General features: G+C 33.5%; 1 protein-coding gene across 1 annotated transcript; it reads left to right on the top strand.

Annotated features, from left to right (window-relative positions):
- The first annotated feature begins 1,030 nt into the window (after window positions 1-1,030).
- On the top strand, window positions 1,031-4,308 carry LOC133788484 (mitogen-activated protein kinase homolog NTF6-like). Its single transcript, XM_062225981.1, has 6 exons — window positions 1,031-1,329; window positions 1,999-2,128; window positions 2,287-2,424; window positions 2,958-3,290; window positions 3,451-3,634; window positions 3,747-4,308. Exons 1-6 carry the CDS (start codon window positions 1,187-1,189, stop codon window positions 3,920-3,922), a joined length of 1,104 nt encoding a protein of 367 aa, XP_062081965.1. The 5' UTR covers window positions 1,031-1,186; the 3' UTR covers window positions 3,923-4,308.
- Window positions 4,309-16,967: the final 12,659 nt, after the last annotated feature.

Genomic DNA, 16,967 nt, shown 5'->3' with positions numbered 1-16,967 from the left:
ATAGGCTAGAGCCTATCAAAATAGTAACAGTAAAAATACATGTTTAGTGGCAAAGTAGAAGAAAAAAATAGTTAGATCTGTAGAAGGGTGTTAAATCTAATAAAAACCAAAATTTTATCAGATAATCACTTATTATATAAAACAAGATATTTGGCTAAATACCCCTTAAAAAAATGTAGTGATAATAACGAAAATAGACAAAGGGGTGATAATAGTGCAATTTATAATATAGAAAAGAATTACTTCCTGCCACTTAGGATTAACTTCAGTTAGTTGAGTTGGGTCTGTGAGTGTACTGTGTAGGGGTGCACACAGGTTGGATTTTCGAGTTTCGGGTTCATCGGGTTCGGGTTTTGCGGGTTTCGGGTGGAGAAAAATAGTACCGAAACCGATCCGAATGTTTTCGGGTTGAGCTAGGCCTGGGTTTTGGGTCGAAAAATCTAATTTTGCAAAAATACCAAATTTTTTCAAAAATACCATTTTTTCATATATTTTTTTTTAATTTTGAACCCGAACCCAAAATTACTGCATTTTAAACCCGAACCCGACCCGACATATTTTGGGTTCGGGTCGGATTAAGCCCGAAATGAACAGGTTTTTCGAAAATTCAGGTTCTCGGGGTTCGAGTCGGGCGGGTTTTGTGGGTTTTCGGGTTTCACGGGTCAAATGTTCACCCCTAGTACTGTGTACGGGGAGGGAATTCCCTACTCTATTGAAAATAATTACTTTCCAAATTTACCCTTTTCTCCTGAAACACAATTTCTAAAATCATCTTAACTACCTCAAGGTAATGTAAACAAATAAATAAATCCTAACTACTGACAATTTAGCTTTTTTTTTCCTTTTTAAAATGGGAACACTAATAAGCTACAGTCAAACCACGAGGTTCCATTCACTTTCAAAATTCAAAGTTTCAAAACAAACAAAGCTAAAGAAAAAAGAAATTATATAAAGCTAAGAAAAGCTTAGTATGAGCCATATATATATGGCCCCTCCACACAAGTTTTATCCGTTACCAAAAAGGTTGGTTTGTTATATTTAATAATAAGCTATGTTCCATCTTTCTTGTTAAATTACTACTTTGCCCTTTGGCCTTCGCCTTTCCTTTCTTTCTCCCACGCATATTCTTCCTCAGTCGGTGAGAAAAGCTTCTCCGCCTTTGTAATTTTTCACAGAGGCGACACAAATGGAGACGAGTGAAGCCAAAGGGGTTCTCACTTACGGAGGAAAGTACGTCCAGTACAATGTTCTGGGCAACCTTTTTGAGGTCTCCGCCAAGTATGTTCCTCCTATTCAACCCGTCGGTCGTGGTGCATACGGCATCGTTTGGTCAGTCTCTCTCTCCCTCTCTATTTTCATGGAATCTGAACTTTTCGGTAACTTTTTCAGTAGCCCTTTTCGGCTTAGAAATAGTTTATGTTAGATGGTATCAGCTTGTTGTGTTTCTTTCTTTCTTTTTTTTTTTTTGGATATTTTCGTTTTGCATACTGTTTGTGTTTGGTTCTGAGGAAAGTTAAGGAGGAAAAGGTGAGAAACTGGGGTCTGGTTGAATATTCTTTGACAAGAAAAGAAATAAATAAATAAAACGGAAGAAGCCCAGTTTGGATTCATTCATATGACAAAGCTGATATTTCATCATATTGACTTGTCTTAATTTTAATTTTTAATGTTTCATTTTCTTCATTGCCCTTACATTTTCAAGAACGATATCCCTTCAACGATTTGATTGTTCAAAAGTTGAAAAACCCTTTAGCAAAATTTACTAATCTGGACTGTTGAAGCTTTAATGATCTTTATCTCATTCACGACATTATCTTGATAGTTTTTTTTTTCGGTTTATCTTTCACGGTGATTCTTTATATAGAGATAGCTACTTAAAATATGCTATTCAATTCCTTCTGTAACTTCAAACTCTTTAATATATTTGTGAATATGTTGAGTTTTACCCAATTTGGTAAGGTGGTAAGGTTATCTTTTTTCTTCTTTTACTTATAACAGCTGTGCAACAAATTCTGAGACGAAAGAGGAGGTGGCAATAAAAAAGATTGGCAATGCATTTGACAACAGTATTGATGCCAAGAGGACTCTCAGGGAGATAAAGCTCCTTTGCCATATGGAACATGAGAATGTACTGATTGGAAATCAGGAAACTCTTGGATTTAATTATTTTTAATTTGTGGTTACTTTGGCAAAAAATCTTAATGAAAGCCCTTTTTCTCTTTTCCTTTTCATTTAGTGGTTAAGGATATTGTATTTTCTGAAAAGAAAGCTATTCTTATCTTGCAGATTGTCAAAATAAAGGACATCATAAGACCACCGGATAGGGAGAAGTTTAATGATGTTTATATCGTGTACGAGTTAATGGATACTGATTTGCATCAAATCACACGCTCCAGCCAGGCTTTGACTGATGATCACTGTCAGGCAAGTAGTCCTCTTTGTTGCCTGTGACATGGAAATTTTGTTCTAAATGCTATTCTACATTCATTCTTTTTAATCACTGTTCCATAAGGTCTCATACGTTTTGTCTATGCTTCCCAAAAGCCTGTGAGAAAAAACTTAGTGGGATGAGAGATCGTATATGGCAATGCCCGCACCCATCTCTTGTCCTTTAGACATGCACTTCTTCAAAACTATATTTGGTCATTAGATGGGTGAGATTTAGAGATTCAGTGTCTAAGAGATGAGTTTCAGCTTAAATATTATTATTTTCAGTGCAATCCTGCAGTTGCTAAATAGAATTGGTTATGGTTATGCATTTTGTCCCAATATATAGTTTTTTGTAACGTACATGATGCCAGGATAATTAGTAAGATTTATGGATCATCAATTATGGCTTGCCAGGCAGGTTTTGGTATCTATTTTGTGATGTAAAATTACATATAATTTGTTTAACATTGAGATGACCAACTATAAGTGATTGAAATCTAAATCTGCTTTTCTAATGTCTTCAACAGTATTTTCTATATCAATTGCTGCGTGGATTGAAGTACATACACTCTGCAAATGTTCTGCATCGGGATCTGAAACCAAGTAATCTTCTTCTCAATGCAAATTGTGACCTCAAGATTTGTGACTTTGGCCTTGCAAGAACTACCTCAGAGACAGATTTCATGACAGAGTATGTGGTCACTCGTTGGTATCGAGCGCCTGAATTACTACTGAACTGCTCAGAATATACTGCCGCAATTGATATATGGTCAGTTGGGTGCATCTTGATGGAGATTATAGGAAGAGAACCACTATTTCCTGGTAGAGACTATGTTCAGCAGTTGACTTTAATAACTGAGGTACTTTAATTTTTTTCACTCTAGACTCTCAAGCATTTGTCTGCTTGAAAGGTTCAGCTCTGGTAAAGCAAGTTGCAGTGAGTAATATTGTTTTGCACTATTTAGAAGAGATTTGGACTACTGCAATATGAATGGTTAATGTTATTATTTCCAAAAACAGCTACTCGGCTCTCCTGATGATTCAGATCTTGGATTCCTAAGAAGTGATAATGCAAGGAAGTATGTTAAGCAGCTTCCATTAGTCCCCAAGCAATCCTTTGCACAAAAGTTCCCAAATGCATCTCCTGAGGTAATTGATCTTGCCGAAAAGATGCTAGTATTCGATCCGTGCAAACGCATTACTGGTATGTCCTTTAGCAGTTCTTAAAACTTGAACCTGAGCAATTGACCATTTGAATTTCTTTAGTATTTCTCAAATGTATCTTTCTTAACACTGAAACCTGTCATTTTGCAAAGTTGATGAAGCACTGAATCACCCATACTTGTCGAGTCTACATGAGATCAATGAGGAGCCCATATGCCCATCTCCATTTGTCTTTGATTTCGAACAGATATCCCTGAATGAAGAAGATATAAAGGAGCTCATATGGAGTGAAGCTTTGAACTTCAATCCAGATAATGTGTTGGAATAGTCTCACAAATTATTTTCCTTTGTTTCTGTTATTTTGGTTCACTAGATAATGATTGAAAATGATTGGTTTTAGTTTGTAACTATATAAATTGGTATGGGTTTTTGGAGGGAGAGAGGTTCTCCCTCATTGTATTGAAAGGATGAATAGTGGTGTTGGGAAGTTGGTGGTAGTGGGGTACCCATGGAGGGTTGGTATGCATAAGAATGAAGGGTTTGATCTCCTAGCCTTCTGAGCTTGAGACAGCGAAGTAGTGTTTGTATATGTAAATGTGAGGGATATCATTAGTATAGGGAGAGAAGGATTCTCGTAATAAACACATGGGTACATTGTACTTTTCTTTTTATAAGCACCAAAATCAATTTATGTGAAATTTATATTTCGGACCATGTTTCAACTATGAAGTTCTCAAAAGTAAAAGGATTTTTTTAAGACAAATATGGTAAATGTCATTTTAATGCCGTAATTTAGCATAATATCATATTTGATATTTTATTTTCAATTTCAATGATAATTTTCAATTTTATAAAGTAGGGTTTATTTTATTTTGAGTACTGTCATAATTTTATACGAGTTTAGACTTTTGATTTCAATCAATTATAAATAAGATTTTTATTTTGTGAAAAAAAATACATAATACTACTCGTGTTGACCTTTTATATATGACTGATAGCCTAAGTTTATTTTTAACTAGAAAATATATCTATGCTTTGCAATTAAAAAAAAATAAAAACTCAAATATTTTTTTCTAAAATGGTATTCATTGTATAAGAAATAATTAAAGTGTTGAAAACAAAGTCAAATAACTTGTATACATTTATTTATTTATTTATTTATATTATTATTATACACATATTATTATTATACACTTTATGTGATTTTTTAAATTGTGTATAAAGAAATTTATGTTTTATGTAAGGGTTATTTTGGTCGATTACCAATTTGGATAATTTATTTTTTAAATTAAATTTTATATCTCATATTTTGTCAAAAATGTTAAAAATAATAATAAATTGATCGATTATTTGAATATTATATTTTGATCGATTACCCGTTTTGCCATATATTTTTAAAAATAATCTTTGGACTATGTATGTATTCAAAATGTTAAAAATTCTTAATAAAAAATAAATTATATATATAATATATGTTCTGTGTAAGGGTTCACACCATTTTGAACCTTATATTTTAGTCGATTACTTGTTTGGACATTTTATTTTAAGAAATTAACTTTTGGACTTCATGTTTCGTCAAAAGTTTTTTTTTCATGATAGTGTTCATTGTATTTTAGTCGATCACTTATTTAGACCCTTTATTTTTAAAAATTAACTTTTTGACCTCGTGGTTTGTCAAAAAGTTAAAATAGGAATAAATAGATCAACTATTCCAATATTGCACTTTGGTTAATTACTCGTTTTAACCATTTAATTTTAAAAATTAACATTTGGAGTATATATCTATTAAAGGTTAATTTTTTTTATAAAAAGTAAATTATATAAATATTCATAATTTTTGTTTTCTGTAAAGGTTCACACCATTTTGAATATTGTATCTTAGTCAATTAGCTATTTGGACTATTTATTTTTATAAATTAACTTGTGGATTTCGTGTTTTGTCAAAAACATAAAAATAGGAATATATAAATAGTTATTTGAACCACATGTATTTTGGTAGATTACCTGTTTAGACCCTTTATTGTAAAAACCTAACTTTTGGATCCTGTATTTTGTTAAAGGTTAAAAATATAAACAGATACATTATTTATAGATTATTATATATATATATATTTAATTGCTATTTATTATAATTATTATTAAAATAAAAGTGATAAAAAAAAGAGAAAATAGATAATTCAAATTTAAATTGTATACATAGGTTGTTATTTTGAGATTTTTTAATTTAATTTTATTCTCTTTATATGAATATTCATTAAAAACAAAATTGAATGTGTATTGGTTAGGATTTTTAAATTAGATATTTAATTAATTTTATTAATTATGATTTGTCAATTTTTAAAAATTAGATATTTAATTTGATTTTTTCATTAATACATATATACAAAAGTTTTAATGCAAAAATACGGTAATTAAATAATTCATTCATTAATATATTCCTTTAAGATGTTTTGCAAAAATACGATTTGCACAATAGTACGCCTTTGAAGTAAATATTACAAACAATGTGAATCTTGGTCTAATTTGAAAGTGAATAAAGCATAGTCAAACATGGGTATATGTAGTATGTTTTGTTATTATTAATTTTTTTTTTAGATTCTATGCCACATGAGTGTTGTATGGGTGTTGTATAGGTAAAATCATATATATATATATTATCATATATTATGGGTGTTGTATAGGTAAAATTATGTGGGTATATGTTCAACAGGTGGAGTAGCTGCATTATTTATAAAAAAAAAAAAAAAACAAGCATATAGTATGTATTGATATCGTTGATCTTCTCATTTTCATTATTATATATGTCACTTGAAACAAAGTTGAAGATCAACAATTCTATTAATATAATACTGGGGAAAATTTTATAATTGTGAAAATGTTAAATGTGTCAAATTGAAAACTTGGAAATGTCCATGTGAAGTTATGATGCTATTTTAATTAAATTAATTATTCCTTCCTTTTTTTAAGTCTTTGTTTTGAAGAAATAAAATAAAGGAGGTTGCAACCTTCAATGCTTTTCTTCCCACCTTCAATATTTTTTTCCTCTAATTTTGAGTTGTGGTGATAAGTGTTATTTCTTAATCGGACTTGTTAATTGAAATTGTTGATACTACAAAAATGAAACTTTATGTTGCCTTGCAACTATATAAATGAAACTTTATATGGTTGCTTAAGGAGTTTCAATGGTTGCTTAACAGGTTGATTTATGAGTTGTTAATCAAGTTACTTTAATGATTGCGTAAGGAGATTCAAGGGTTGATTAATAGGTTGTTTTATGGGTTGATTAGGATATTTAAGGTTGTTTAACATGTTGCTTTATATGTTGCTTAATAGGTTGTTATATAGAATTACTTTAGAATTTTCAAGGGTTGCTTAAGAGGTTGCTTTATAGATTGCTTATGAAGATTATGGGTTGTTTAGAAATTTCAATAGTTGCTTAACATGTTGCTTTATGAGGATTATGGGTAGTCTAAGGAGTTTCTAAGGTTGCTTAACAAATTGTTATCTGGGGTTGCTTAAAGAGTTTCAAGAGTTGCTTAATAAGTTAATTTATGCGTTGTTTATCAAGTTGCTTTAAGAATTGTGTAAGGAGTTTTAAGGGTTGCTTAACAGTTTGTTTTATGAGTTGCTTAACATGTTGCTTAATATGTTGTTATGTAGAATTGCTTCAGAATTTTCAAGGGTTGCTTAAGAGTTTGTTTTATAGATTGTTTATGAGGATTACATATTGCTTAGGAGTTTAGAGAGCTGCTTAACATGATGTGTTTGTGAGGATTATGGATTGCTTAAGTAGTTTCTAGGGTTGCATAATAAGTTGTTTATGAAGTTTCTTTAAGGATTGCGTAAGGAGCTTCAAGGGTTGCTTAACAGGTTAATTTATGGGTTGCTTAACATGTGTGATTTATGTATTGCTTAATCAGTTATTACATAGAATTGCTTCAGAATTTTCAAGGGTTGCTTTATAAAATGTTTATGAGAATTATGGGTTGCTTAGGAATTTTAATGGTTGCATAACAAATTAAAAGAAACATATACTATTTCATTAAGTTTATGAGGTAGCTGCAGCTCAGGTTGCATATATAAGATTGTTGTTGGTGTTCCATAGGAGCTTGCTGAGGTTGCATCTCATGTTGCTGAGGTTGTATATGAGATTGCTGGTATGGTTGCTTAGGTTGATCCAAATAACTTTTTTTTTTCATCATTGTTTATCAAATTGACAAATCAACCGAAACATCTAATAAAGCAACCAAAACAACCTTATAAACAACATCATTAGACATATGATGAATTCAAAATAACGTTTAATAAGATTACTATAGAGTTTAGGTTGCATATGAGGCTGTTACGGTTAATTAAATTTATGTTTGTATTAATATTTAATTGTAGCCACCTCATATATTATCATGTTGCTTTGATCTTATATTGATTGTTTTTTTAAAAAAAAAATCATCAAATTAATTAAGAAAATTTCTTGTTCGTCATATTTATTGTCAACTTAAAAAAACAAAAACAACCTAGTCATAATTTTTAATAAGTTTTTATTTCAAAATTAATATTGTTATAATAACATTAGTTCTACAAGTATTTTACTCTCATCATATATGTATATATATAGAACTTTTTATAAAACGTGGAATCAATTTGATTCAATTCTCTCTTATAAATGGAACGCACTCATAATCATTTTAATCAATTAATAATATATATACATATGTGAGTACAATAATGATGGCAATGAATTAATTAAAAGAAGCAAACCCACAAACTCAATTGTGTTTATCTGAAGGCATTGATAAAAATACATATCATCATATAATAAAGTTGGTAAGTGGTAGATAACAACGTTTAAATAAAAAAAGTGTATTAGCTTTAAGTAGACCGTATTTTTTAAAATTTTAAATTAGTGAAATAGTATAATTGAAAAAAAATACAATATAAATATAAAAGAGTAAAACTTGGACCGTAAAATTGAAATTTTATAGTAAATGTTAGTATACCAGGGAATTTTGTATAAAATGTACATAGATTATTTAATCAAATTTAAATTATATGTGATCTTAAGATATGAAGTGTGTATAGAGTAGATAAACAGTTTTTAGTAATAGTAATAATATTTTTTTATTATCATAAGTAGTTTTTAAATAATAATAATAATAATAATAACATGATAATAGTTTTTTTAGATTATCAAGATCTTAATGATTCAAATGCTACTGTGAGTTTATGATGATTGCTGCAAATATGCTTATATATTTTTTTTACAGGGTATGTTTATTAATAATAAATGTACTAGTTACTCTTTTCACATTCTAATGTGAAACATAATTACTGACACAAAAAAATGCAAAGAGTTTATCACTTTAACAATGGGAAAGGAAGCATAAATATAAATATAAATAAAAAACCAAGAATGGTATTACTAAATAATATCAATTATGCTATTACTTTGATTTAAAAATATCTTCTAAATAACTTATTTATTTTTAAACTAATGTGGTTTGAATAAATTTTAGAGTGTCACATCATCGCATTTGAAATTGAGTTACATTAAATAAAATAATATATAATATTTTAGTTATTTTTAATTTAATTTTTAGATAATTTATGTGATAAGATATTACAAATATCTTCTTGCAATATAATAAACATTTAAATTCAATTAAATGTGTATTTGAATGTAAGTTACATTAAATAAAATAATATATAATATTTTAGTTATTTTTAATTTAATTTTTAGATTATCTATAATGACTAATTAATTCACTATTATAAATATTTTAGTTTTTTTTCTATAATTTAAATCCATGCTTTACGTCATTTACAATATTAGAAAAATATTTATAATATAAAGTTAGGTTTACGGTTATAATAGATTTTAAAGCTATAAAATATGTATATATATAATACTTATTTATATTGGTTTACAGTATAATAGATTTTTAAAGTTATTAAATAAATATATATTTATGATATTTATTTTTTATATTTTTATCATTAATTAATAATTTAACTATTTTTGTGACTATATGATTATTAATTAAATAGCTACAAATTAAGACAAAATGGAATAAAAAAATAAGAAAGAATGAAAAAATAGATAGAGTGTTTTGTAGAGATTTTAGAGTGTACTTGTGGTAGAGAAGCTAACTTCACTTATTTACAATAAATGTAAATTAACATATATATATATATATTACATTTTCAAATATTAAACTTTAATCTAAGTAAATAATTACTTTAATTTTTTTTAATGGTGGTAGAAGTTACTATCACAATAAAGGGACTACCATCTTTCTTGTATAAATTTGGATCGAACATCTCCCCCAAATTTAGAGTGACACATTGTGAGAGTTCTCTGAACTCAAGAACTGAACCAGAAAAACAATGGTAGAAAGAAATAACAAAACTGAAAGAGAGAAGTAAAATGAGTAGAAAATGAAGAGCTCAATGGAAAACGATGAGACTCATATCAATATATATACAAGCTAAGCTAGTAGCTGAGAAATTGTTACAACAGAATTAGTTACATAACAGAGCAAGGCAACTAATACAAATAACAGATTCTATTATAACATAATTGGTGCCTCACTAGAGTGTTCACACTCAGACTCAATTCTAACATCCCCCTCAAGTTACACGGAGATGATCTAAGTGTTAACTTGTCACAAAGAAAATGGAATTGAGAAATATGCAAAGGCTTAGTGAGCAAATCTGCTATCTGATAAGCAGAATCAATGTATCGAACTTCAAGTTGCTTGGCAAGAACACGATCTCTGACAAAGTGTAGGTCGATCTCGATATGTTTCGTCCGAGCGTGGAAAACAGGATTTAAGGCCAAAGAACCAGCTCCCATATTATCACACCATAGAACTGGACAGTAACGTAATGTCAGACCAACTTCACTAAGCAGAGACTGAAGCCAAATTAACTCAGCAGTAGCTAAGGCAAAAGACCTGTACTCAGATTCCGTGCTAGACCGAGCAATTACGTTTTGTTTCTTGGAAGACCAACTGATCAAATTACCACCAAGAAACATACAATAACCTGATGTTGATTTACGCTCATCAACACAACCAGCCTAATCAGCATCAGTATATCCTTGAAGATAAAAAACAGAGGCCGATTTGAAATGCAAGCCAAGAGTGGGAGTACAAACCAAATAGTGAAGGACTCTCTTGCAGGCAGACCAGTGTGCTATGGTAGGGGCTTTGAGAAACTGACTCAGACGATTTACAGAGAAGGCTATATCAGGCCTTGTCAAAGTTAGTTACTGAAGAGTCCCAACAACACTTCTGTATATGAAAGGGTCATCTAAGAGAGTGTCAGTTTGTAAACTAAGTTTTATGCTCGGACACATAGGAGTGGATTGAACTTTGGCCTCATACATGTTTGTTTTATGAAGGATATCCTGAATGTACTTTCTTTGATTCAAGTAAATACCTGATGCATCTCTGTATACTTCAAAACCGAGAAAGAAGTGGACAGGACCAAGAACTTTCAAAGCAAACTGGTTATTCAAATCCTTTATGAGCTTGTGAACTTGCACCGAATCACCTCCAGTGATGAGGATATCATCAACATAGACCAAAATAAGCAACAACTGGCCACTCCTACGAGAAAAGAATAAACTGGAATCTGATTTGGAGTTGGTAAATCCCCACAGTAACAACGAGTGTTTGAGCTTTTCAAACCAAGCTCTTGGGGCTTGTTTAAGGCCATACAAAGCCTTATTAAGTTTGCAAACATGACTTGGAAATTGGGAGTTGACAAATCCTTGTGTTTGATGCATGCAGACTGTCTCATGTAGCTCTCCATTTAAGAATGCATTATTTACATCAACCTGTTGTATTTCCCAACCAAATGTAGCTGCAAGTGTAAAAATGACCCTTATAGTGTAAGGCTTGATAACTGGACTGTATGTCTCAAGGAAATCCAATCCTGGAGTTTGTTGAAAACCTCTAGCTACAAGTCGAGCTTTGTATCGATTTATAGTCCCATTTGCATTATGCTTTACACGAAATATCCACCTATTTGTCACAACAGTCATATCAGGTGTAGAGGGAACCAAAGTCCAAGTGGTGCTGTTGTGTAAAGCCTGAAATTCTCTCTGCATAGCCTGTCTCCAATTCGGATTGGCAAGAGCATGCTTAACATTGATTGGTTCTAATTCAGATGAGAGATGAGTAAGGTAGGCTTTTGGTTTGAAAGTTCCAGCTTTGGACCTAGTTACCATGGAATGAGTATTCTGAACAGTAGGTGGAATAGGCAAGGGGGCATCTAAGTTGTCAATGGGAATATGAGAGACATCAGGAACAGACTCATGTAAGGATTGGGAAGAATCGGCTGAGTTATGAATATTAGAGGACAAATTTGGTGAGGAAGAAATAGGTGATGACTGAGAAGTAGTATGTGACACTGAAGAAGTAACAGTGGGAAGAGAGGTACTTCGAGTGACAGTAGAGGGTGTAGGATGTGGAATTTTGTACCCATTAGCATCAATAAATTGGGTGGGACTAATAGTAGAAGTAGACTGTTGAGGAAACAGAGATGAATATGGAAATTCAGACTCATTAAATGTGACACTCCTAGCAACATAGACCCGACCACTAGTATGCAAACATCTATATCCCTTTTGATTCATGCTGTAACCAATGAATACACACTTGGAAGACCTAAAAGCAACTTTATGATGTTGATATGGTCGAAGTAAGGGAAAAGAAGAGCAACCAAATACTTTGAGCATGTTATAGTATAGAGGATGGTGAAATAACATCTCATAGGGTGAAACAAAATCAAGAACTGGTGTAGGTAATCTGTTAATGAGATATGCAACTGAAGTAAAAGCTTCCCACCAAAACGTGAGAGGCATGTTGGCCTGAGCAAGAAGAGTGAGGCCAATATCAACAACATGCCGGTGTTTTCTTTCAACATGGGCTTGTTGTTGATGAGTATGAGGACATGAATTTCTGTTGTGAATGCCCAGATTTTTAAATAGTGTATACAATGGCTTATACTCAGTTCCTAAGTCAGTTTGGATACTTTTTATCTTGGACTGAAACATTCTTTCTACAAAAGCATTGAATTGTTTGAAAATGAGTGAAACTTCAGATTTTGTTTGCATAGGAAACAACCACACAAACTTAGTAAAGTCATCAACAAAGCTTACATAGTACTTGTAACCATCCATGGAAGTATGAAATGATGGACCCCAAACATCTGAGTGAACTAACTCAAAAGGGTGAGTAGTTTTATGATTTGAGCTTTTAAAGCTAAACTGATGTAACTTGCCTATTTGGAAAGCATCACAAAAATCAACTGCATTACACTTAACAGAAGGTGAAACTACAGACAAAATCTTGGCTAAGACAGACTTGGAAGGGTGACCAAGTCTACGATGCCAGACATAAGCAACTTGAGACTTGTCTCTTACAGGATTACTTGTGGTTGTACAGTTTAAAGTTGTAGTATTACATGATACGTTGGTGATTGACTAAGGTGGAGGACTGAAAACAACATTGGGGACAGATGGTGAGACTTGAAGCTTGTAGAGACCATCACTGAGGGAACCCCGAAGAAGTACATGCCTCGTGGTCTTGTCCTTTATAAGACAACAAGAAGAGTCAAATTCCAAGACAACATTGTTATCTGTGGTGAATTGAGAGATACTAAGTAGATTCTTAGTGAGATTTGGGACATGAAGAATGTCTTTTAGAAGTACAGATTGGCTGGAATTAAAAGTGGTAACTGAATTAGAACCAATATGCAATATAGGGACATAGTGACCATTACCTACAACAACTTTAGCTTTGCCTTTGTAATCAACCTTGTGAGACAACTGTTGAGAATCATTGGCCATGTGATTAGTTGCTCCACTATCCAAGTACTAGGCATTCGAGGAAGTATCTAGAATGTGTGATTCAGTGATGTAAGCTTTAGGTGCCTCAACTGAAGTAGATGGAGAAGTATCTGTGGTGGTGGAAGCGCCAGTGTAACGCCCTACTTCCTTAGAGCCGTTACTAAGTGAGTTTTAAATCAAAACTTTGTGCAATTAACTCGCTAATCGAGGTTTTTAAAACAAAAGTGTGACTAAGCAAAAGTTAAGGCTGTAATCTTTTGAAAATGCTTTACTTTATTGAAAACTTCAAGTATCTATTAATTGGGATCCCAAAATAAGGTTTGAAAACTATTTACAACTTAAAATAAGTTTACAGTTGATTAATTATTAAAATCACAGATTATTACAGCCATTTCCCGAATAAACCCCCAACCAAAGCAGTCGGGCAGGCCAAACATGTACGCGTCGCTTCAGGCTCTCCGTACTCATAGCTGGTTGACTCAATCTTTGCCCTTACCTGCAACACAGAGCACCCGTGAGCCGAAGCCCAGCAAGAAAACTCATACAGTATATAGCATATGCGAATTATATAATTAACATATCAGATTATCCACAGATAAACAAGTATTCCATCAAACTAAATAAACACTCCACGTGCTAGGTGTTACCCCTGGCCCCGCTGCCGTTCGCGGCTCCCTTGTCGTTCTCGGCTCATTTGCCGTTCTTAGCACCTTTGCCGCTCTCGGCTCATTTGCCGTTCTCGGCACCTTTGCCATTCTCGCTACTATAATCACATATAGTATAATTCAAATAACATTCAAACATATAACAATTCAATCAAAACTATACCATAATCATGTAATACAATTTAGGGTCGTGCCCTGCATTAACACTATGGGTCCATGCCCTGTCCTACGGGTGTTACAGTTTTCTTACCTGTATCCTGAGCTTCACAGTGCACCAAAGTCACGAGCACGGTCCTCTAGCACGAGCCTCTCCGAAATCCTAGTCACAACACACATAAAACACTTTTAATACTAACCAACCAAAAACCACTTCCCGGGACCAATCCCGTACTCTCGGGACTCCCAAATTCCTAAAACAATTCATTGAAAACATCCCCCGAACCCCCGGAGCAAAATCTCAAAATTGCAAAATTTCGTGTCCTGAAAATGGCCTAGCGCCGCGGCGCCCAGCAAGTCAGAGAGCCCCCCTTGCTTGGAAGCAGCCTCGCGCCGCGGCGCCCAAGAACAGGGCCGCGGCTCTCCTTCGCGAACCCAGAAATTCTGGGTTTTTCCTCTGCATTTCTCCGAGCCAATACCCCTCCAAATCATCCCAAACAAATACTTAAACCCCAAGATCAATTTAAAACCTCAAAGGAACCACCTAACAACCCATAAACACTAGCATCAAGATCAAACACACAATCACACCCAAAAATCCACCCTTTGATTTCTAATTTCAGCAAACTCAACACAAGACTTGAAAACTTAACTCATGCTTCAATTTCTCAAACCACAACAGAAATAAGCCTTAAATTTACATAGAATCCTTACCTCAAGTGGAGAATTCACCCTTAAGCTTCCTTGATTCATCTCCTAAGTCTCCAAATTTCAGCTCCTTCTACTCCTCTTCTTCTTCTTCTTCTTCTTGCCCTAGCTTTTCCTTCTAGCTTTTCTTCTCTCTATTTTAACAAAAACCAAAATATGACCAAGCCTAAACCGTGTACCCCTTTAACCCAGCTGAACTTTGTCTAAACCCCCTGCCAAATGACCATATTGCCCCTCCTAATAATCCTTTCCTAACTACACCTTCAAGGGCACACTAGTCCATTCACTTCTATTTCAATTCTACCATTTTCCATCTAAACTTGTTACTCACAGCAGTTACAAATGGTTACCCAGGTTACTCAATCACCAATAACTATAACCACTAGTTCTCAACTCAACTCACAAAATTCCCCAAAATACCCCTAGGCTCCTCCCGAGCCGGGTATAAAATCTCGTTGTGACTTTTGAGTTAACCAGCTCTCTAGGACCATCTCGGCACGTGCATCACAATAATAACACCACACTCCTGTGGTACAAATCACATAATACAAGTATCACATATATGCCCTCAGCGAGCTAAAATTACCAATTTATCCCTATCATACGAACGGGGTCCACATGCATATTTATTTCACCTAAACATGCATACTAACCACATATTCATTAAATTCACATAAATTAATGCAATATAACAATTATTGCCCTCCCGGCACACTAATCAAGGCTCCAAGCCTTATTAGCAAATTTAGGTCTCTACAGCCAGTGTAGTTGACATCAAACCTATGATAACATTTCTGAACAGCATGTCCAGGTCGACCACACAGTTGACAGATCAGCTTGCTTCCACGGCCAAAATTCCGTCCAACATTAGAAGATCGGCCACCACTATAGAATCCACGATTACCAAGACCATAGCCTCGATTATTTCCTCGGAGAGATAAGGTTGCAAAATTTGCCTAAACATTGTCTAGAGTAGAGCTGGTGAGTTGTTGGAGACACATTTCCTGACTGTGTAGACTGAACTGCACATCCTGAATGTTGAGAGGCTCAAATCGATTGGTGAGATTAACTACCGTTGCTTCGAATTCAAGACCAAGGCCTCCAAGAATATAGAGACATAGACTGTCATCAAAAATCGATTCACCAGCTTCAGCAAGAGCGTCGACATATTGTTTCATCTTCAAAATATACTCATCAATGGAAGATGAGCCTTTCTTTGTCGATTGAAGAAGACCTTTGATCTATAGAAGCCTAGCCTTGGATTTGGTGACAAATAGGCGAGCAAAAACATTCTAGATCTCAGCAGAAGTGCGGTAGTTGACCACATGTCCAAGCATTACCTCAGTCACAGAGTTCATCATCCAATGCATGAGGAATTGATCAAAGCGAAGCCATTAGAAATAAGCAGGATTAGGAGCATTACCTGCAAGAGTGATTGGTGGAGAGAGAGTTGTGCCAAGAATATAGCCATCAAGATTGTAGGCACGTGTTGCAGCAAGAACCAGAGCTCTCCAATAGGAGTAGTTTGTGCGATCTAGTCGGAGATTGAGCGGAAGGAGATTATTATTGGGAAGGCCAACAAGATCGGCTGCCGGAGGAGGAGCTACAGCGGGAATAGCAAGAGGAGGAACTGGTGGAGCATTTTGATTGGCGATTGATCCGTCGAAAGCCATGGCAGGAGTCTCTGATACCATGTGAGAGTTCTATGAACTCAAGAACTGAACCAGAAAAACAATGGCAGAAAGAAATAACAAAACTGAAAAAGAGAAGTAAAATGAGTAGAAAATGAAGAGCTCAACGGAAAACGATGAGACTCATATCAATATATATACAAGCTAAGCTAGTAGCTGAGAAATTGTTACAACAGAATTAGTTACATAACAGAGCAAGGCAACTAATACAAATAACAGATTCTGTTATAACATAATTGGTGCCTCACTAGAGTGTTCACACTCAGACTCAATTCTAACACACATCATCGTCTTAAT

Source organism: Humulus lupulus, chromosome 7 (genome assembly GCF_963169125.1).
Source record: "Humulus lupulus chromosome 7, drHumLupu1.1, whole genome shotgun sequence".
NCBI classification, from domain to species: Eukaryota; Viridiplantae; Streptophyta; class Magnoliopsida; order Rosales; family Cannabaceae; genus Humulus; species Humulus lupulus.
The sequence above is the reverse complement of the archived record's forward strand: the minus strand, read 5'-3'. Positions and strand labels throughout refer to the sequence as shown.